Source organism: Colias croceus, chromosome 15 (genome assembly GCF_905220415.1).
Source record: "Colias croceus chromosome 15, ilColCroc2.1".
Taxonomy (NCBI): Eukaryota; Metazoa; Arthropoda; class Insecta; order Lepidoptera; family Pieridae; genus Colias; species Colias croceus.
The window spans coordinates 1,921,153-1,945,370 of record NC_059551.1 but is presented as its reverse complement, the minus strand read 5'-3'; the positions used below and the strand labels follow the sequence as shown (position 1 = coordinate 1,945,370).

Genomic DNA, 24,218 nt, shown 5'->3' with positions numbered 1-24,218 from the left:
AACTTGAGAACGGCTTAACCGATTTTGTTAATTATTTTTTTATAATATTCCTTGAAGTTCGAGGATGGATCTTATGTAGAGAAAACGTGAATATGTACCACGGGCGAAGCCGGGGCGGACCGCTAGTATACGATAAAAAAAGAGAGCTCACTTTCGTTTTAAGATTGAGAAGTTCATTGCATCAGTATTTTTTCAGATTGTAAGAAATAACTGATAATTTAGGAATAAGTATCTTCCTATGAGTAGGAATAACTAGTTTACGCCCACACGGCATAGGAATATGCTCTACCTGCTCTATAAAACTGCTTGATCTGTTTAGCCACCCTTATTTAGAGAAACATAATAGATAAGTACATAATATATTTGTTATTCTGTTTGTTTATGTACATTTGTTATTCCAAGACAGGATAGCTAGATGTCTAGGTACCTAAATAGTCAATATATCAAAATATAATGTTCATTAAATTTAATACAACAAACGGTTTTTTTTTGTAAATTTATTAAATTCGAAAATGAACTTAATAAATCTTTTGTTATTTCAGAATTTTCACATTGAATAATTCTACTGAAAAAATAGTTTTTCAGGAGACGCATCTACGTTGAATATTATGAATCTATGAATATCACACGCAAAGAAATAAATATAAATTGCACATATGGTACCCACCAGGGGATCTTTTAATCGGTAAATAGCCCTGCGCGCGCGCAGTCCCGGGACACCGCGATCGCAGTTCGAATAGTTCGGATCTAAATTTAAACGACCTCGCTATGCGCCCGCGCACTATACGCCGCGCAAAAATCAAACGTAGCACATATTATATTTTTCGAACCCGACCCTTCCGATACCCGGTGTGATCCCTGAGGATATCATATCCTGGACATTCCTGATGAAAATGGTGAGTTGCCAAGTTTAAACGTTCAAAAATAAATTGGCGCGTGTTCCCGTTTTAAAAATAAATTTGTTTCCAGTTGAAGTGATGTGATTTTGAATACGGCAAAATGAAGTTTACTATTGACGTTCTCGGGGTGTTTTTGAAAATTGTTATTAGGGTAAGTTTGGAGTTTCAATGCTTCGGAGTTATCATCAGATGTAGATCATATGCTCATTGAATGTATCATCAGTTCTAATTTATGATTACTAGTTACATAATGAAATTAATATTCAATGCGGTTTTTCATTGGCATCGCTTTTGTGTGTTTCAATCGGTGTTTCAATGTGACATATAAATCACAAAGTGTACATGCGGATAACTTATTTATTCATATTATTAAAAACTAAAAAAATAACTTTTCATATTGCTATTAGTAACTTATCTCAATATTGTGTGTTGTTTTTGAAAAAAATACTTAAATCATTCATAATAATCCTTCACAATCATTTGATGTCATTTTTTATCATGATAATATTTAAAACATGTATATTTCTAATCTCTAAATCAAATCAAACGTGTCGATTCCATTCATAATTTCGCTAGTATGTTTATATTTGTATAATGCTTATCTCATCAAGTATCTATAATAATCTATTGAATACAATAATGCTCGTACCAGTCGCTACATAAATTAACTTCTGACAGTTAAAACGGGAGCATAACCTTTGTTAATTTGTGAATCGAATAACATCAGATATTAGATTATTTATGTTAACGAATTGATACCCTCTGGATATTTATGTGCAATTCATATGCACATGGAATAGACAAAATAGTCTATTAATATCTCCATGAAACGTCTAAGCGTGGAAGTAGTAATAGATTGATGTAGCTTTTCGCTGTGAAATAATATTTTTAATCAGTCCGGATTTTTTTGAGTCAAATCGCTACAAATATACATTGGTGTGTCTCCTCTATACTATGTCAGCTATGCGCCGCGGTTTTACCCGCATTTCTCAGCGCCTTTTAGTCTAGCGTGATGATAATACATATATTAGCCTTCCTCAATAAATGAGATATCACTGAAAGAATTTTTCAAATCAGACCCGAAGTTCCCGAGATTAGCGCAACCAAACAAACTCGCCAGCGTTATAATATAAGTAGAGATTATATAGATATAAGATACTAGCATTACACCCACGGCTTCGCCCGCTTTGTCAACAACTTAACAATTTATTTACCTTCCTCAAGAACTGCTCTATCTATATAAAAAAAAAACTGCATCAAAATCCGTAGTATCCGTAGTTTAAAAGATTTAAGCATACATATAGGGACAGAGAAATCGACTTTGTTTTATACTTATGTAGTGATCTAGCGACCAGAAAATATCTGTATCGATAGATATAGGTACTTCTAACTGTGGGTATATGAGCATGATGGTTCTCACTTGTTAGCCAGACACAAGATAACTATCTGGGAACAATAATCGATAAGTGTAACAGATGTGAAATGCATCTGTTTCGTGTACCCTAGTCGAGAATGCGGTTTTCACTGTTTTTGCTCATTATTGAAAGATTATAGAAATTGATAGGTTAAACATTATTTAGATTTCTACGGTTATATAAGAAAGCTATAAGCCATAGAATATTCAAAGAGGAATTATAATATTTTGATTATACATGAAGTACAAATAATATAAAATATTGTTATTTTAGCGTAAAATCTATTGCTTCGCATTTTTAATACTTAAATGTTTACGTTTACGTTTGCGTTTACGCATACGGTCCCCGGGGAAATTCATTATAATATATCTGAAACTATGTTTATCTATTGATTACAATGCACTGAATAGATTTTAATGTACAAGGGGTTTTTCTAAAATGATTCGGGACACTAAAAAATGGTGATGATAGAGTCATCTACGTCACGTTATTTGTAAAGCTCTACATTTTTACCTCTAGATACCTATTATGAATTACCAGTAAATTAACTATTAAAATTCTGCAAAACCCATGAGATAAACTTGAAATTTTCTCATGCTTAATTATGTAATGATAAGAAATTATTGAGATAGGTCCAATTTGAAATATTGCATTTGAAAGTTGTATCTGTACTGAAGATAGATTATTTTTATTGCACGCAAACTATAAATAAAATGTCAACACTGTCAATCCTCTTAATGTATCGGTCTCTATTGGCAGTCTACTCTGTTGTTATTATGTAGGTAGGTACTACATATTGTGGTTAACTATGAACCAAATATTTATATTGATTTAAGAAAAGGAAACTTTGAATATAATAAATAATCAATAAATTTAACGTTTGTGGAGAAGATTTTTATAATTAACTAGCTTACCGCCCGCGGCTTCGCCCGTTTTGTATAAAACCTAATAAATTATATACTAAAACCTTCCTCTTGAATCACTCTATCTATTAAGTATACAAAGGGACATAGGCACAGAGAAAGCGACTTTGTTTTACTATGTAGTGATGATGCTTTTTTTCTAAAATTAAAAAAAAAACACCATAATATGTCAATTTAACTTTTCGTATACCTACTTTATTTTGTAACTTGGTATTTAATTAACATTTTATTGAATAAATACGAAATCTAGCCTTATTATGACCATTTACAAGAAGAAAAAAATGTCTAATACTTTGATAACTCGATATTCATAGATGAATCGTAGTAGGTACTTCCAGTATATTTGAATTTACAATCATGGCATTGGATTCAAAAATAAATTAAGCATGCTTCGAATATTAATTTTGACCTTACCGCAAGACAATAATTGTCATTACGCGTAAAGATTTAAATAACGTTCTGATTAAAATTTAATTAAATTATTATGTACCGTTGTTATTTACACGTACGCACGAAAAAAATATTTTTGGTAAATTTTGGAGTGGTGGAGGAGGTGTTTATTTGTCAATAATAGGTATAATTATAGAAAAGCCCTTCTCTAACTAGTCCATATTAATAATATTTTATTTTCAGTTTGAAGATTGGTTCCAGTTTATGGAAATCTTAAAGAAATGCAAAATATAAATTGATGATCACCTTAAATATGTATTGAGGTGATATTAATTAGTTATAGCGACGTTATCAGAAAACTTTGCACAAAAAAGCTAGCGAAGCGAAACCGTGGCGAATATTTTTCCGATATTTGTTATTTTATTCATAAAACTGTTTTTTCAACAACCAAAAACAACAAACATAAACTGTATTTACGGATATCCAACATTAAAATAAACGTTTTAACCTTTACCCTTTCCTGAAAATAAAAGAGTTTACAGATAAAAAATGTTAGAAAATTTTTCAAATGTTTTTATTCGTACAAAGTTAATGTCTAACTGTATACACCTCGGTAATAAATAATAATGTTGTGAACTGTTGGCTACATTAGTTCTGTCGTGAATAATTTATAATACAAACAGATTAATTATTTTAAGAAAATTCATGAATATGTAGTTTTAAAGCCTAGATAATAATTTGAGAGAGCTTTGACCTGATTTTTTTCATTTTCTGTAAATGAAAAGAATAAAAATAAATGAAAAGAGAATAGTTTTTGTCTCTACAATCTCTATTCCGTAAGGTAAATTATATTGAACCTAAACGTTTTATTCTGTTAAATATAAAAAAAAACTTATGTAAGAAAAAGTTGTAGAGTGTTGCTTTCTTTTCGTTTTTAAAACTTATTATCTAAAAGTTTTCATATAACGTGAAGCCTGCTATTAATTAGAAGGACAAAATATATTATTGTTTAAATGAATACGTGAAAACTTTGATTAAATATTACGTGAGCATTTACTTAACTCGTAATTTTTTTTTTGTACTAAAGTTTGTTTGTTACAAACAAATGTTGGCAAGCCACTCTACGTACCTACGTCAATAGTTTTGCAATGAAGGTAACGTTTTATGTTACGTATGTAACAACAAAACAAAGATTTTTATAGAACATCTATTTTTGGATAAACTATCAAAACATTTTGTATTTTTGGAACATTTCCTTACTATGTAGATAATTTCAAATGAAATGAATCTTGCGTTCAACTCGTCATACATTTTTGCTCAAACGAATACATTCTAGAACTTGTACTATTTTTATAAGTATCTTTATAATCCATACTAATATTATAAATGCGAAAGTAACTCTGTCTGTCTGTTACTCAATCATGCGTAAACTACCTACTGAACCAATTTTCATGAAATTTGGTATGGAGATATTTTGATACCCGGGACCTTTCTCGGGCTACTTTTTATCCCGGGAAAATGACGCAATCCCGGAAATCGCACGGGAACGGGAACTATACGGGTTTTTCTTTGACTGCGCGGGCGAAGCCGCGGGCGGCTAATAAATAAAAGCATATTATTGAAAATTTAGTTATACAGTGGGGTCATTAATCAGTCAGTCAGTCAGAAAATGTCCTAAAACACAATTTATCAACAATTTCAATAAAAAAATGCTCAAAAACACATAGCACATCTATACCATGCACTACAACGCTCCTATAAAACGTTTGTACTGAAATCGGATTTCGCAACGGCCTCGAACAACTAAAACTTTCAGACAAGCGAAGCAGCGAGACACAGATGTGTCATACATTATCTATCTAGGAACAACCCGGGTGTAGATTGCGAATTCAGTTTGATTCCTGAATTCCGAAGCAAACGTTTACATTCTGGGAATGTTGACGAATGTAACATATGGCAGGGGAATGGCGGAGTGACGATCGAGTCTGAGTTTAAAGTAAAATATATTTTTGTAAACATTTTACAGGCATTTTATAATATGTGTTACATGTCACGGTACATGGATAAAAACTGGTATAGAATCTATATTATGCTAATCCAGACTTTATTTTATCAAACTTCATCCCGATTTGATCAGTTGTTTTTGGTGAAATATGCATAAATGATAAACATTCCTTTAACCATCCTTATTCATAATCACTACATATATAAAACAAAGTCGCTCTCTCTGTCCCTATGTATGAAAGAAAGAAAGAAAGAAAGAAAAAACATTTATTTCAAGGACATCAATAAAGAACATCAATACAAAAAAAAAAAAAAACATAACTAAACTAAACAAAAAAAAATAAAGTTACATAAAATTTACACACGAGAAAAAGTAAAAAAGAACATGAGAAAAAATTTAAAATATAAAAGAAAAAAAAAACGTTTGTAAAACAGTGTCCTTGAAAAAGGGAAGCCAACTCAGCATAATCTATGCTGCAACATTATGCACACACAGAGCTGGTTTTCAGTGGCCCCTAGACATTGTTACGATTAGAGAAACAATATGTGAGTAATATTAAAATACGAAATAAAAATAGAATAATTACAAAATATAATCACGATACATATAGAAGAGATGGTAGTTATATTAAAAAAAATATATTATAAATAAAAAAAAAATAATAATATTAATAATAAATAAAAATGTTAGATATATTTACATACATACTATATTTAAGTGTACATATTGCCACTAAGGTATGCTTATGCTTATTAGGTTTTATAGATAAAGCGGGCGAAGTCGCGGGCGAAACGCTAGCAGCAATATATAAAGAGGAACTTCCTTTAGGATAATTTAATTATACCCTACCCAAGCATCCAAAATTTGATTCATTTTCAACTATAACTATATTACTACTAGCTTTCCGCCCGCGGCTTCGCCCGCGTTTTCAAAGAAAAATCGACATAGTTCCCGTTCCCAAGGGATTTCCGGGATAAAACCTATCCTATCTCTCAAGTTGGATCGAACTGCACATGGTGTGCGAATTTTATTACAATCGGTTAAGTGGTTTAGGAGTCCATTGAGGACAAACATTGTGACACGAGATTTATATATATTAAGATTAGATAGCTTATTATCAACGTTAAAATTAGGAGGTAAGACCCTAATCTAGATAGGTTCTAAAATTAATTAACGTAATGAAGGTAATCTAATGCCGTTTAATACAATTGTCGTCTTCTTCGTCGTTTTAATTAATCATTAGATGTTTCTAGAACAACGGAAGATCTCAGAGCGTTTTTCTTTTAAATAATACCTATCCTTGTCTTCATCTATTTACATGGCATACTTATATTCAATATTCATATTTAGATTTTCACATTATAAAAGTGCTTTTTTGATGTACCTATTTAACAAAGAAACATGAAATGAAAGCAATATAAAAAAAAAAAAATTAGCGACTTCAAATAAAATAACATTACATTATATGGCTCTACCTTAACTAGGTAACTAATACAAAATATCGTAGCGTTTTCAATACAACAATCTCCCGTGTGTTTATAATTAGAGTTTAATACAGTTGGTGAGGCTGGGTTACCTTGTGTGGAGCGAATTTGGAGGTAAATTATAAAATACACATCTCTGTCACAGGTCTTGTGTTAATACTGTATAAGTACGCGACAGCCAAGTAAATAGGAATAAACCTCGATAAATTATTATTTATTTGCTTAAACTTCTAATTTACAATGTAAGCAGTTGAAAAGCTTACGGGAAAGCTTTCACGCATACAAACGATAAAAATGTGGCAATATTTTTTATACCGATTATTTTAATTTCAAATTACAAACTTTTAAATTATTAATTGTAATGTATTGTATTGTAATTATATATAAACATTAGATTACAATACAAAACATTACAATAAATTTTAAAACACAATTTTCCTATCAATAATCGACCTCTCACCATTATGCAATATTTATAATTAAAACTATTTATAATAACATCTCTACCGTTTAAATTTAATACCAATTACATATCTAAAGTGTTGATTCTAACATTCTTAGAATAATCGAACAATTGTAAACTCGAAGATAAAGTGGAGATGAGTTCCAATTAGATTAAACGAGTTTGAGTTTCTTAATTGTTATTAAGCCGGGACTGGGAATATTGTAATTCAATTTCAAACTTATTTAAGGCTTAGAAATGTTTAAATATAGACTTTAGTGCTTGATTTTTGAGCTATTTATGTTATGTTAAAATGTAGGCTATCCAAACGAAATCTATAACCATAAATTAGAACATTTTATAGAATACAGATAAAAAATTAAATAATTAAACATTTTTATTTATAACTAGAGTGATTCAAGAGGTAGGTTTTACTATATAATTTATTAGGTTTAAGTCAAAGCGGGTGAAGCCCCGGGCGGTAAGCTAGTATGTAATGTTTAAGATAGGCAAGTTTGTTAACCCCTTATGCTCCATTAAAACCACACGAGGCAGTGTCGTGAATTGTTTTGGAGGGTGTATTTGGTTTTTATTGCCTAAGCCAAACAATAAAATACGTATTAAGATGTCGTTTTATATTTCTACTAAATTCGCATTCGCATTAATTTGTAAAAACATTTTGGTAAATTTTTATTGACATTTTAAAGCTACTTTGGGTATCATACTATGGTCACTTTTTCCTTGCTGCTCGAGATCTAAGTATATAAATATAAATCGATAATAATTTCAAACGCTATCAGTAGACCATACGCAGAGCTATGAAATATAATTAAAAGTTTTGCGCACTGATTGCAAAAAAAAAAAAATTCAAGGAGCTTATCACCAGCTTACAGAAACACGGTCACAACATTCAATTTAACTTATGCGCCTTGCCGACAGGAAGAGCACTTAAAACCCGTCGAATTTGTGAAAAATACAATGTAAAAAAAACAAAACGGGAATTGTCACGTACAAGAGGCCTTATTGAAACGGAAAGTTGTACTAATCGAGTTAGTCGAGGACTTGGAGGACAATGCTAACCTTCGAAACTCTGTAATGAAGCCGCTTTAAGTAGTTTTGAATAATTTGTAACGAACTCTTCGCCTTGTTGCTTTAATGGTGGTTCTTCATTAGTGCTGTGAATTCACGCCGCGACTTCAGCGTGAATTCACGGCATAAATGGTGTAAACATTCATAGGATACTCGCAATACTTCGTGAAAACGCCGTGAAATGGACGTAGAAGCTGCTCCTAAAATCACTATGATACCATGGGTTGCTGTGGTTACCATGGCATGAGATCGCGAATGGGGATATGAACGGCGCGTGAAGAAGGCGCGAATAGTTGTCGCGAGACAAAATACCGACTCTTAACGGGGAACAGAACATAAAAATCGACGAACGAAAACCGTCTATACATTAAAAAAAAAGAAAAAAAAGCGCGATTCGAAAACGCATCTTCCGCCATTCTGAGGCGACGCCTTGACCAACTTGGACCACCCGTGATCCCGTCTACCTATCGAATTTATCCTTCAGTTTTATGTGTCTAAGGGACCGTCTACATTCACGTTCACGCCTGTTAACGGAGCTTCACGGCACTAATGTAGAGCTACCTTAATACTGTGTACTTTTCACGTAATAGTCGAGTTTCATTACTTAGAAGTCTGATTATGAAATTGTTTCAAAGGAACTCATTTCATTTTACTAAAATACGCACTGCTAGTTATGAAAATGTGTTTGAGATTTTAATGGAAATGCTAGTGTTAAAATTTTAGTTGTAGCCTATAAAAGAAAAAAGTGTTTAAAGGAATTTAGGTTGGCCTAAAAACGAAGTCATATTAAATTTAATAGTTGATAAAATTTTAATAAATACATATTTTACTATTGTACCTATGTGAATATATTGGCATGAAAAATAAAAGTATATGTGGTATAAGTGTTTACCTAAAATATAACAATTCATACTCTCGTTTTTTTAATTAAAGGGATAAAACATACTTAGGGCTGATTTTTCAATCCTTGGTTAAAATTTATTCATCGAATAACGTATTAAACTACCATTTCAAAAATGTATTCTAATCGTCCGTATATGAAAGTTTAGAGGTGATATATTTTAAAATGTTTGTGTAATACTTTATTTGACGTATAAATATTAACCAAAGATTGAAAAATCGGCCCTTAGCTACTGTAGTAGGTGTAGGTATATTTGGTTGCGATATATATTTGTATCATGATAGGGTAATACTTCTGGGATTATTGGTCTCTCTATTATATGGCTACATGTTGATTTTAAAGACCGCCCTCGTATATATGCATGTCTTTACAGACCCCACAGTGGAAACAATGGGATTGATCAGCTCTTTGAGCACGTCCAATCAATGGCTGATGAGGTATTGCATCAGTTTCCCTCTGCAGAGCTTATTTTACTAGGTGATTTCAATGCTCACCACGCAGATTGGCTCGGATCACGGACAACCGACTACGCAGGGAGAACTGTGTGCAATCTTGCTTTAGCCTACGGTCTGACACAGCTGGTCTCCTCGCCCACGCGATTACCGGATGTGGATGGCCAATTACCCTCTCTGCTGGACCTACTACTAACTACACACCCTGATAATTATCAGGTAACGGTCACCGCCCCAATCGGGTCCTCTGACCATTGCTTGATTAGAAGTGTGGTGCCACTCGAACGTGCAAAACGGCCGGAACAGGCAACCTGCCGCCGAGTCTGGCATTATAAGTCGGCAGATTGGGAGGGAATGCGACTTTTCTATGCCTCCTACCCATGGGGTGGTGTTTGCTTCTCACACGATGATCCCAGTTCCTGTGCAGACGCTGTCACTGATGTGTTGCTGCAGGGTATGGAACTTTTTATTCCATCCTCTGTAGTACCCGTCGGTGGCAAGTCCAAGCCCTGGTTTGACCGTTCTTGCATTATGGCGTCACGCCGCAAGCAAGAACATTTCGAAGCCTGGGCTAAAGCACTGGCTACTCGTGATCCCAACGTAGCAACTTATAAAAAGAAATATAACTCCGCCTCTAGGGCCTACAAAAAAGAAATCTCCGCAGCGAAGGCTGCCTACATAGAAAGGTTAGGTCACAGACTTGCACAACTCCCATCTGGAACTCGAGCATTCTGGTCACTGTCCAAGGCAATCCAAGGCAACTTCAGTCAGTCCTCATTTCCACCTTTACGCAGGGGTGACAACACTCTGGCTCACTCTGCCAAAGATAAAGCCGATCTCCTGGGCGCAATCTTTGCGAGTAACTCAACTTTGGATGATGGGGGAAAAACGCCGCCTTCGATTCCACACCAACTAAACTCAATGCCGGAAATTCGGTTTTCACAACGAGCTGTTCGTAAGGCACTCCGTAACCTAGACACATCCAAGTCGAGTGGGCCGGATGCAATCCCTGCTGTAGTGCTCAAAACGTGTGCTCCTGAGCTTACACCAGTGTTAACGCGCCTATTTCGACATTCCTACACAAAAGCAGTAGTGCCGAAATCATGGAAAATCGCTTTTGTTCACCCGATTCCTAAGAAGGGCGATAGATCAGATCCGACAAACTACAGACCCATTGCCATAACCTCCTTACTCTCAAAAATAATGGAAGGCATTATCAACAGCCAGCTCTTGGGTTATCTAGAGAAAGACCAGCTATTGAGTGATCGCCAATATGGTTTTCGCCACGGTCGTTCAGCCAGCGATCTCTTGATCTATTTAACCCATAAATGGGCGGAGGCTGTCGAGAGTAAGGGGGAGGCCTTGGCTGTAAGTTTGGATGTCGCCAAAGCTTTTGATCGGGTCTGGCACAAGGCGCTCATCGCCAAGCTCCCCTCCTACGGACTTCCTTCGGGACTTTGTAAATGGGTTACCAGCTTCCTCTCAGGCAGAAGAATAGAAGTCGTTATCGACGGTTTTCGCTCTGCCTCTTTGCCTCTCAATGCCGGTGTCCCTCAAGGCTGTGTGCTATCCCCCACGCTGTTCCTCCTGCACATTAACGACATGTTGCAAATATGCAACATACACTGTTATGCGGACGATAGTACGGGGGATGCCTGTTACTCTGGCCATTCACAAGTCTCTAGGGCATACGTGGAGGAATGTCGAAATAAACTTGTGAATACTATCGAAACTTCTTTAGATCAAGTTTCTGAATGGGGAAGGCTCAATTTAGTTGAGTTTAATCCCAAAAAAACACAAGTATGCGTATTTTCAACTAAAAAGTCCCCATTTCTTGTTTCCCCTCGGTTTCAGAACACTCCCCTTAATATCTCACCGAGCATTGGAATTCTAGGCGTCCAAATATCGAGCGACGTTCAATTTCGAGGTCATTTAGAAGACAAAGCCAAACTAGCTTCTAAAAAGTTGGGTGTGCTCAGCAGATCGAGGAAATATTTCAAACCAGCTCATCTGCTCCTTTTGTATAAGGCACAGGTTCGTCCACACCTGGAATATTGCTCCCATCTGTTTGCTGGCGCCCCACAATACCAACTTCTTCCTTTGGACCGTATTGAACGTCGGGTAACTCGTATTATTAACGATCCTAAAATCTCCGACAAGCTCGATCCCCTCTCGCTCAGAAGGGACTTAGCATCACTTTGTATCTTCTACCGTATTTATAATGGAAAGTGTTCTGAGGAACTGTTCAGTCTTATACCACCGGCGCAATTTCACTATCGCACTTCCCGCCTGAAAAATAAGTTCCATCCTCACCATCTCGACTGCTGGCGGAGTTCCACAGTGCGATTTACGCGAAACTTTCTGCCACGAACTGTAAAGCTTTGGAACGACCTTCCACCAGCGGTATTCCCGAACTCTTATAACATGGAATCCTTTAAAAAGTGTACCTTTAAGTATCTGAAAAACCGGCAGCAAGCCAAGGCTAATTAATTCCTACGATATCCCTCTCTTTCCTTTTTATGGACAGCAACGCATCCATTTCCCAGTGGAGTGGATGTTTATGGGCGGCGTGTATCGCTTAACACCAGGCGACACGCCTGCTCGTTTGCTATCTGACAACATAAAAAAAAAAAAAAAAAAAAAAAAAAAAAAAAAAAAAGGGTACGTCAAGAAAACACAAAGTACGATAACAAACCACGTATATTACCACCCTCGGATACAATTATTCTTCATCTCTACAGACATAATTAATAGCCTATTTAAACTAATTAATACTTTCAGGTGAACAAAGCAACCTTCGCACCGCTAGTGGTATCAACTCTATTCATCCTCCTTACATCCATACTAGCACATTGCGCGCGGCGCCTGGTACAGAGCGTAGTTAAGGACCCGTTTGTAAGGGTTCTGTTTGAGGAAGCGATCGCTGCTGCGGAGTTGTGTGGCTGCTGTTTTGAACTGATTATTGGTAAGTTTAATCTATACTAATATTATATAGAGGAAAGGTTTGTATGTATGTATGTATGTATGGTTTTCACGCATAAACTACTAAACCGATTAGCACACATAATATAGAGGGCACATAGGATAGGTTTTATCCAGGAAATCCCACGGGAACGGGAACTATGCCGGTTTTCCTTTGAAAACGCGGGCGAAGACGAGGGCGAAAAGCTAGTATAACAATAAAAATATAATAACAGTCAACAGAGCAACAGAGCGAGTTGCTTCACGCAGCAAATGCTTCGCGAGGATGCTCGCTATTTGGAGACCCACCTACTGAAATTGAAATAATTTTTATGAATACAATTATAAAACACAAACAGAAGGTATATTGAAATGTACGTCTTATCGCTACAAGCGATCTCTTCCAGGCAATGTGCGAAAGCGAGGAAGAAAACTTCAGTCGTAAAGTGTTATATTATCTGTGGCGTGACTTAGTAGGTAATTTGAAATACAGAAATACCAAAGAAATTGTTGTAATACCTCTGCATTTATTAACTAAAAATCTTCATGGAACTTCATTACGTGTATGCAAATTTTAAGTATTTTTAAGACGGATAAAAATAGAAAAGGATATGGAAGCGGGATTCAATCCAAACATTTCAAATTACGTATGCTATGATAATAGGAACTTTCCTAAAACTTACCCTAGATACTCTTTTATCGGCATTTAATAACTTACAACTTTAGTACTTAGTTCTTTTTAAAGATTTATGTTTTGTTTGACTTTATACTGATTATTCGTTTTTCTGCCTCTAAAGTTCACTTAACGAGTTGACCTTATTAAATTTAGTCTCCCTTTGTGTATTAGCAAATATCGAAATCACTTTTGAAGATATATATAGAGCTTATAAATTACTAGCTTTCCGCCCACGGCTTCACCCGCGTTTTCAAAGAAAAACCCGCATAGTTTTCGTTCCCGTGGAATTTCCGGGATAAAACCTCTATCCTATGTCCCGGGGTCAAAAGTAGCCTATGTCCTTTCTCGGGTATCAAAATATCTCATTACCAAATTTCATGCAAATTGGTTCAGTAGTTAAGGCGTGATTGAGTAACAGACAGACAGACAGAGTTACATTCGCATTTATAATATTAGTATGGATAAGTATGATACATCAATAGCTTTTTATAGAGCATTAATTATCAAATTATATCAAAAGGCTTTAGACTCCCTTTTCATATTTTACCCTAAATAAAAATACATACTCATAAAGCTATAATACAATTTATTAACATAAATATGTTTAGTATTCATTTGATGTCAGAGTTAGTCTTCCCTATACCCGTAAACATTATTTTGAAATACAAGAAGATAAGATCACATAAAAACAGTCAGTTAATATAAATACTTAAAAAAATATTTTCATTTAAGTGCCTTCCACTTCTACTATAACCTATGACTCTATCTTATCTCTTTATTAGTCTAACGGTGCATTTACAGCAGTCGAGCGAATGCTCATTCTAACCCCACTATGTCATATTATTCTAATGTAGTGTAGAGCATTCTTTCGTTGTTCTTAGTGCGTTCAAAAAGATTCTAGGCAATGTTCTAATACTGAACAACAATGAATACGAGTTTTCGTTTACACTAAAATATCACGAAATAATGCTCTTGCTCTAGCTCTATGTTCGTTTGGTATAAATGCACAGTTAGATGGTTCGATATTAGGTATTCAAGAATTATGCGAAAATTAAAGGGGTTTGAAACTTTTTGTATGGACGCTGGCATATCGACCCGCCGCCATTTTGATTTTTTTTCAAAATCGCGGCGCACGATTTAAGTGGTATGTATGGATAGAGGACACCTTGACGAACAAAAAATGTCTAATAAGATAGTGCCCTAAAGCTTCACATTACCGAGATATTTGGAGGTAAATATTCACTTATGAGTACGACAAACCAGAGATGTAACGGAGCTTCGATTCCGGTTCCGTTAAGTCGGAACTTCCGATTATTATTACACTTTCGGTTCCAACTTCGGTTCCGATACTTTTGTATCGGATGTTAATCGGAGGTCGAACGAAACAAAGCGGGCGGCGCGCGACGGCCTGTGCCGAACAGGTTCATACATGTCGCGCGGGGAATCCCCCGACCCCCACTACGTGCACTCTATCATCAATTATTTTTTCACTTGTTATTATTTGTTACGCCCAAGACACGTTTATAGGTTATAGATAATTGTTTTGATTTTTGCGGCTTATTATCAATGAAAGTGATCTGTTTTTGTGTGGGATAATGAAACCTAAGTCCAGTTGTACAAAATTCCAGCCCCTACAATCAATTGCCCGGCAATATTTGTCATGTCCACCGGGCTCGGTAGCTAGCGAACAACTTTTTAGTGGTGCTGGCCTAATTTACGACTCTTTAAGAAATAGATTGGATGGGGACAAAGCATCAAAGCTTTTGTTCATAAAGTACAATACATTACTTTTGGAGTCCATTTTGATTTAATTTGCTTTAGCTATTGTTCATTTATTGTAATGTCACCAAATGTAACACGCTACTTTGGGTTTTAATTTTAATTAAACTTTAAATTCATTAATTTTATCTTTTGTTCATTTCGAATTATGCCAATTTTTTTTCACAGTTGTTTTTTATTTTATAATAAAAAATAAAAATGAAAAGAATTGACTATAAGTAATGTTTTATTTGTCCTTAAACAAACTGACCCTGCCTCCGATTTCGATTCCGATTTCGATTCCGATTCCGATAAACCAAATTTGAAAACTCCGATTCCGATTTCGGTTCCGATAAAACTACCTCCGTTACATCCCTGCGACAAACACTAAAAATAGACTTATTACGTGTCTATATGCATGATATTATCTCCAAATAATCACTCCCAGGTAGATTATTATTATTACAGGAAGAAAGTAGGTATTCATTACATTACTTACATTTTTATGTAATGTATGTATGTTTTTATGTAATGAATCTACCTACTTTCTTCCAATAAACTGTTATTTACCTCCAAATATCTCGGTAATGTGACGCTTTAGGGTACTATGTTATAAGACATTTTTTGTTTGTCTATGTGTCCTCTATCCATACATACCACTTTAATCGTGCGCCGCGATTTTGAAAAAAAATCAAAATGGCGGCGGGTTTGATATGCCAGAAAGTTTCAATGCCCTTTAGTTTCACAGTACACTATTGTGATTTGTGGTATTTCATATGAAATACATCATGTCACATTGTTGGTCGTTTAGAGGTTATCGTTATTACATATTTTTGAATATTAATACCCGCTTGAAGCTTATGTTAACCAAATTTAGACAAATTTGAATTACTTAAGCAAGTGTGAAACATTAATTAAATGGGGGTATAAAATTAACATCCACAAAACGAATGAATAAAATTACGATAGCTTACAGCCACTTGGTGCAAATTGTTGAATCTATGCAAATTTTTATGATAGGTAGGTACATTAAAATATGGTTTTTAAACACACCATCGAATTTTGGGATCTCACCGTAAAGTGTTTACATTATAAAAATGTTTTAATTGTTGGATGCGATTGAGTATATGATTGTAATACATTTTCCAATTATTTATCGCATTTTTTTTTTATTAATTTTAACAAATCTTCGCCTTGTTACCTGTTTGTGCTCAGCAAGACGTGGGGTGGGACGTGGGTTATAAATGATATTCCTTTAGTTATGCAATGATTTCTTTACAATTCACGTAAAATTAAGTAATAATATCTTTAATAACTTAAAATTTACATTACAGTGGCAGACAACTTCGGTGTAGCTACATACGCGGTATTCCTGTTTCTATTGACAATATGGTGGTCACTAAATTGGGGGGAAGCCACGGCGTGCCCGTACACACATATCGAAGATATTATTGAAGGTATGCGATATGAGTAATTAAAATAATTTAATTTTAATGTCTTGAAGTCGAGAAATTTTAAGTTGGGACATAATAATTATGTTCATTTTAAATACACAACACAAAAAATAAACACAAAAAATAAATAATATAAAGTTAGTTACATAATGAACATAGAATACTGATACATAGAATTTAAAGGTCAAATAAAAACGAAAGGGCTATTAGGTGACCTAGTGATACAATAATTATGAAGAGTATGTAGGTACTTTGTGAAGATAATATTATTAAATTTACTATTCTTACCGCCCCGCAATGGCGCGAAAGGATGCGGGTTCGAGTCCCGCCTCGTGATCGAATTTTTTCTATTCTTTATAAATTTATATTCTTACAGACCGTTTAATTATTATAAGTTATTTATAACACAATGATTAAGCACCTAAACAAATAATTAATCCAAATACTTTCTTCTATCTACCAGGAAGGACCGACATTCGTAAAGCAGTACTAAAAACATGGGCGGAGTTGGGCGGCGGTCTGCTAGTCTTCAAATACGTTCAAATGTACTGGGCTCTTGAAATCTCTGATACACACAAGGATAAGGCTATTGAAGACTGTACGGCTGATTTACAGGTAATATATTAATTATATATTTATTCCTTTTTGTACACAAAAACACAAAATATTATATTATTTTTTTATAGAAGCTGCTATTATCTACAGTTTCAAATTGCGTAAAAATGGGAGCCAATACGAATAGATAAATTGGCCGTAGATAACCAAAAAGGATCCAACCCACAAAATGTTACTTTTGAGTTATTGAAGTTTGAAGTTTAACCTGTGTTTGTTCATATAAAGACTTGCTTGTGTTAATTGCTTCTTAAGGAAAAGTGTGTGTGTCAATGTATATTTTATTCTTACAAACAAATTTTATTGAATTTAGTTTTATTTCTTGAAATATTCAGCTAAATGTGTGTTAGGATCCTTTTTGATAAAACCTATTTTCAATTATGATAAGTGAATTTTCATTTCGCAAAAACGATTCAAAGTAGCTAATTGCTACTAAGATCCTTATTTTTTTTTAATTTCGTAAATAAAACAACTAACTTTCAATTTTTTTTTTCATTATTTATATAAAACATATTAATTCTATCCGATTTACTATTCTTCTTCGTGTGCAAAGTCCGGTTCATCGCCATATCTACATCGTCATGAAGTCTTGGATTGCCCCCTTGGATTGATTTATAGAAATCCAGGCAGTATTTAGATAAATAGTCAAAGATTGACTCCAAATCGTCTAATTGGGCTTTTCTTTAACATTTGGCCAAAGTCATTAAAAATCATTATCAGATACCTCCGAAGATTTACCTTTCGAGCCCGCCCATACATACAACTTTTGCATCGACTAAACTGATCTGTCGAGCTGTATTCTCCTCTTGAATTCAACATGACTAAACTGTTTAGTCGATGGAGGTGCGCATACAATCGATTTCAGTCTTAATAATTTATATCCCCAACAAACCTTACAGTCTTCTATAGGCAATTCTTGAATGAAGGTAATAAAGATCACATGAGCGCGTGATCGATAGATGTGCGAGTAATTTTTTTTTGTTACTTCGACATGTTCGTCAGCTTCGTAAATTTTTTCAGGTATTTTCGAAGTGCTTCTATTTTAGAAAAATCGGTATAAAAAAAGGCAAAGATGTGTGACCCGATCAAGATACTTGGAGTGTGAACTTAATGCATGCCTAACGCCTCAAGCTTTAAATACATAATATTCAGTCCATCCAAATGTTCTGAATCGTTTTTGTTATTAAACCAGTATACATTTCTACAAAATTCAGTTTAACAAAAGAGATCCATGCTTTCTGAATCTTTTTAGTGATTTATCTATTGCATCATAATATCATAAAAATTAAATATCTAAAAGGATCCACATGCTTTTGGATTTTTTTTAACATTTTAGTTTTGTGTTAGTTTCTTAGACTGAGCGTTTTACAATATGATCCAAGAAGAATGGATTGTTTTTACGAAACTAAAATATGGCTTCTCCATACATGTGGGTTGGTACCCAGTGTCAATTTAACGTCAAAATATTCATATTTTACTTGGATTGTTTTTGCTAATCGAAAATATAGACCTAGACGAGCAGTTTGGTATATTTAACTCATTTTCGGTCATGTTGTGGGTTGGATCCTTTTTGCTTATCTACGGCCAATTAATAAAACATATGTAGTATTAATGCATATTAGTTATATTTCTAAAGTAACAGGGCTCTATTAAATACGTAAGTGTCAACAGTAAATTGATAAACAGAAGATTTTAGTATTTCACTGTCCGAGGGTGCATGTACAGATGTATAAAGGGACTAATAAAAATATATTTCAAGAATTACAATAAAAATACCTAACTATTTTCGGACAATTTGAATCTCTTTCTTTTATTTTATTATCTATTTTTAACTGCTAAAAGTTCAATGACAGTACTGAAAATAGCAAAGAAAATAAATACAAATACTATTTTCAGACATGAACATTTAAGCAAAGACAATAAAGCGATACCTATAAACAAAAATCTTTTCATTACTCTAAAAGCTGGATTAAGAACGAAGTCAAATAATACTGATGTTATAATTCTTTAGTTTAAGGAACGTTAACTTTAATAACATCTTTCTAAATGCAATAAAACTGTCGTCTGGATTTATTTAACTGTGACTTTAACAAAGAGCGGAGAAGTTATTACCTGTGTTTTACTGTTAATTAGATTTTGAATTATGTTTTACAAATTTAATATATTTAATTATGCTTAATGACGATTTATTAAAACTGTAACATAGTTTATTTGGTCTAAGATCCGAATATAAGTCGAAATGCAACGGCGTGATAATAGAATGAGACGAATTTTATAATAAATTTAGTTTATTAAAAAATGTATTAAAAATGGGTTGACTGGGAAAATCCTGGACAAGGTATTTTTTATTAATTATTAAAAAATCTTTTATTTTAATTTTTTATTAATTGCAGTTTCGAGATAATAAAACAATTTTGTAATAAAACAGCGCTGACATAATTTTTTTTTTCATCGTCCTATCAAGTGAAAGTAACTGGTACCGACATACCTGTTTAGTGTTTATACCTCCCAACCTAGCCGTTTGTCCCGGTAAATATTAGAAAACGACTACGACTGCACATTCTGTAGGTTTCATACTTTAAGTCTATTATATTTTTTTTATTATGTTGATACTGCAATTAATTAAAAAATATGTTTTTTTTAAATTCATTAAAAATGTCCTGTCCAGGATTTTCCCAGTCAACCCAGTTTTAATACATTTTTTAATACACTAAATTTATTATAAAATTGGTCTCATTCTATTATCACGCCGTTGCATTTCGACTTACCTATATTCGGATCTTAGACCAATTGCTTTTAGTGAAGTAATGTACTTATAGTAAAGAAATATTTTTATCGTTACATATAGGTAATCTTTAATTACGATTTATTCACCAAAACATTATTTTTTTTATAAATACTGAAATATTTACCCACTTAATTATTTTCAAGCGCTCTTCATCTGAAAAATACGTCATGTTTGTTTATTTCAACTAAATTATAATCAAGCTATTTTAGAGTAGGTTACTATTAATAATAGTTTAATGTTTTACGACTTCTATATTATAGGACATTGCACTTATATTTAGATTGATGGTATACACACGATCAATCAAACCAATAGGTGCTACAGAATAACCTTTCCAGACAAGGCTGTGTTTCTTTAGACACATGCACTAGAGTCCGTTAGGTTACAAATATATTTAAAATAGTATTGTAACAAAATTTCGAGGATATGTGTAAAAACATTTTATTTTTGGTAGGCGTTTAAAATTTATATAGCGTGTAGAGTAATTTGAGAGAGCTCTGAATGGTACTTATAAAAATTGATAAAAAATAAAATATCGAAACAAAGAATTACTATGAAGTTTTAGTTTGGTATCGAACCCGAAACCCAACCAATTTTTTTTTAAGATTTTAAAATTTATTTGTTCTCTTTTAAACTGACTTTTAGCAAAACAAAGACACAAAACAATCACTTAATTCTAAAATAAATTAGTTCAATTAAATAACAGCATTTTGCGTACAACGAACCGGTTCGTATAATTAATTAAATAAATAACAAAAAGCTCTCATTTTTACCACTCCAATAAATTATCAAGAGTCATCGACGTTTAATTTGTAAATTTCGTTTATCGAAATTATTCGATTTCGTTTTACATTTACATTGCAATGTAATATATTGATTGCTTTTACATTTATAGCATTTTTCCATTCAGTTGAGTACTTCACAATCAACGATTAATTAAATCATTTGAATGTATGGAATCTATTTTGTGAATAGTAAATAATGTGTGATAATATTATAAATTAAAAATAATAGTATATATACGCAAGATAGATGAGACATTGTTAGAACTGTAGTAAATTAGAATTTTAAAAACATTTCAACATTATGAAGATATAGGACTTTCGTCATCAGTGCACAAGTAATAAGGTGCATTATATTTCAGGTGCCAGTGCTCTATGGTGCCTTAGTGGAAGGTGTAGCCACTTGTATGTGCAGACTAGCATCCAGGGCCTTGGGAGACATCAACCCACGCTTCGCCACTGCGATCGACGCTTTTGTCGGCACATCTCTTGTTGTGGCTGGTAAGAACTGGTTCATTTGAACTTTGAGGAATACATTTGTTTTTAAACAAGCGTGTACAAAATAAATGATTTGTTATGTTCAAAAATAAAATTTCAGTTGTATATGAATTTTACTTTGGAATCGTGATTAAAATCTAAACTACTTCAGCCCCCCTAGCCAAGTGGCTTTCTGTTAGCGTAGCATTCAATAGAATAGACTACGAATGTATGAGATTGACGTAAGCTGTAGATACGTTTATCCACAGCTTACGTCAATCTCATACATTCGTAGTCTATTCTATGGAACGCTACGCTAACAGAAAGCCACTTGGCTAGGGGGGCAGTAATGTTTACGTATGTTTAATCACTTAATTACAGTTTTCTGACAATTCAATAACTTTTTTATTGTAAAATAACTTTATCATCACACCATCAAATTATTTCCTATGTTATACGCATCACAATTTCGTTTGATTTGAACTTTTGTACTTAAATAATTCACGCCTGTCATTTTTATCACAGCAAAACCCACTAACTTCCTTTTCAAATGCCTAGCTTTCCGTGTTACAGGCGCTCTATTAAGAGGCACGATTTACATCTTTAGCTATCAAGACGATAGCCCAAATGCCGACATCAGCTTGTCTGTTACTTGCAAAGTCAATTTAGGAAGAGGTATTCTTGATACGTATAAAATATAAATGTCTAACAGCATTTTGTAAACTAAAATGTATCATGTATGGGCAGATCGTGCTGATAGTATCATTCGCAGTGATTCGCATATATTTTCTTACCTAATGGCCTTTGGTCATATATTTAGCTTTTATATTTTATCTGTTACCCTTATACCATTATTTATTCCTTCCTTACAACTTGTTTATTGGTTTAAGTTTCATATTTAGTGCTATGCTATGCTAGTCAGTTGTCGTCTAGTATTAAATATTTTTTTTTATTGATTGCACGTTTAAAAATAGTATAGATATCGCTAAATAATGTAGCATGTTAAATTGATAGGTAATATGAATGTTGTTTGTAATGTTAGTACTTCAAGTGTTACTTAGTTTATATTTGTTTTGTCTATCTTACGTCAAAATAAAACTTATAAAATCGTTCTGAATTCTGAAATAAATTAAACAAATACAGTTTGTTAAAATTGAAAAATAAAAATTCTTATTAAAATAAGTGCCAATTTTATTTAACGACGCTATACATTTACGCGGGAAACTCGCACGATTACTGCATAAAGCGTAATCTGCGTCCATTACGTAGACTCGTAGAGGATAAAAACTAAAAAGTTAGGAATTTACAGGCTTGTCCGTTTTACCAAGTTATTATCCAAGAGGATAGTTTTAAATGTGCTCAGTTGTAGATTTAATCCATATAACATTTCATTTATTTTTTATCTATTTTTTTAATGTAGATAATGGAAAAACGTTTTGTTAATGGTAATTTATAGAGTGCAAAATACGAACATTGTAAAGAACATGAAATTGGAACGGAGATTTATCTCGGAAATAGATAAATTTTAAACGTTTATATACGAATATTCCTGTTCTAAATAAGTTTATTCTCAGTTTTACACTTTCGCAGTACATTTGTATTTTTTTTTTCTAGCATTCGAATATTCCGGTGGTTATTTCAACCCCGTCCTAGCAACATCGTTGAAAGCCGGCTGCCACGGCCACACGCTAACTGAGCATGCCACAGTATACTGGGCTGGAGCATGTGCGGGGTCCATCATGTCCGTATATCTGTACAAACTGCCAGCTATACAACAATTCGTGAAAGGCACGACTGAAACCGAAGTCAACGGAGACAGCATTTGGGCGGGAAAAGAAGATTAAAATTGTATTTCCAAACTTATTTGTTTTGAATCGAAATTCCGATGTAAATACTGTCAAACGTCGATGTGGGATTGTTTTTGTTGTGTGCGGGAGTTGCCAGTAAATAAACAAATTTGAAAATATATTTCGTGCATTCGATAAAATTATTTCAACCGCAAATAAATATTCCGTTTAAATCCAACGTTAAATGAAATTCTTTAATTTTTTATTTAACCAATCAGTATTTTATATTCGTTATATTGATCGTATTTTATATTACATCGAATTTACTGTATGTATTATTGTCTAGTCATTGTTGATTGTATCTTTAACTAAAATATAATAAGTGCTACGTATTATTGTAAATAAATGGTTAAATTGTTATTTGTTTTTCTTATTGCTTCATTCCTTTGTTATAAACACCCCCAATACATCGGAGAAAAGAGAAAGAGATTGTTTGAAAATATAATAAACAAAAAAATAAACTTAATAGTATCCAAATTTTGTTTCTGAATTCTGAATACATATTATAACTTTTCAATACTTACAATAAAGATCATACAAGTTGTCGCTCACAGTAATTTTACCAAAATCAACTATTTTCAAATTAATTTAGAAACTATAGAAAATTATAGGTATTAGTTTGAGTGTACTCTGGGGAAAATTAAAATAAATAAGTAACCAGTCTAGAGAGAGAGATTTGTAGGCAGATAATACACATAACTAATTAGTATGTTTATATTATCTATTATATTATTATCTAATTAGCATATTGGATACCCAAATCCATAAGATTTCTCCTCTACCAAAAAGTGTTCAAAATGGTTAAAGAAGTTTCCACAAAAAACACCATTTATTCTGTAATTACAAAATTTTTCAATATAAAA

The 24,218-nt window shown here is 33.3% G+C and overlaps 1 protein-coding gene across 3 annotated transcripts; it reads left to right on the top strand.

The window, feature by feature from the left end:
- Positions 1-717: 717 nt before the first annotated feature.
- LOC123697793 (aquaporin-11) lies at positions 718-23,715 on the top strand. 3 transcript variants are annotated; one of them, XM_045644342.1, is made up of 8 exons: positions 718-896; positions 970-1,050; positions 12,782-12,965; positions 16,730-16,852; positions 17,313-17,464; positions 21,394-21,532; positions 22,082-22,183; positions 23,123-23,715. In XM_045644342.1, the coding sequence occupies exons 2-8, from the start codon at positions 1,000-1,002 to the stop codon at positions 23,350-23,352; spliced, it is 981 nt and encodes a 326-aa protein (XP_045500298.1). In that variant the 5' UTR covers positions 718-896; positions 970-999; the 3' UTR covers positions 23,353-23,715. The 3 variants fall into 3 exon arrangements, with proteins under 3 accessions (XP_045500298.1, XP_045500299.1, XP_045500300.1); XM_045644343.1 differs by lacking the exon at positions 970-1,050; XM_045644344.1 differs by lacking the exon at positions 22,082-22,183 and having other exon boundaries at positions 725-896.
- Positions 23,716-24,218: the final 503 nt, after the last annotated feature.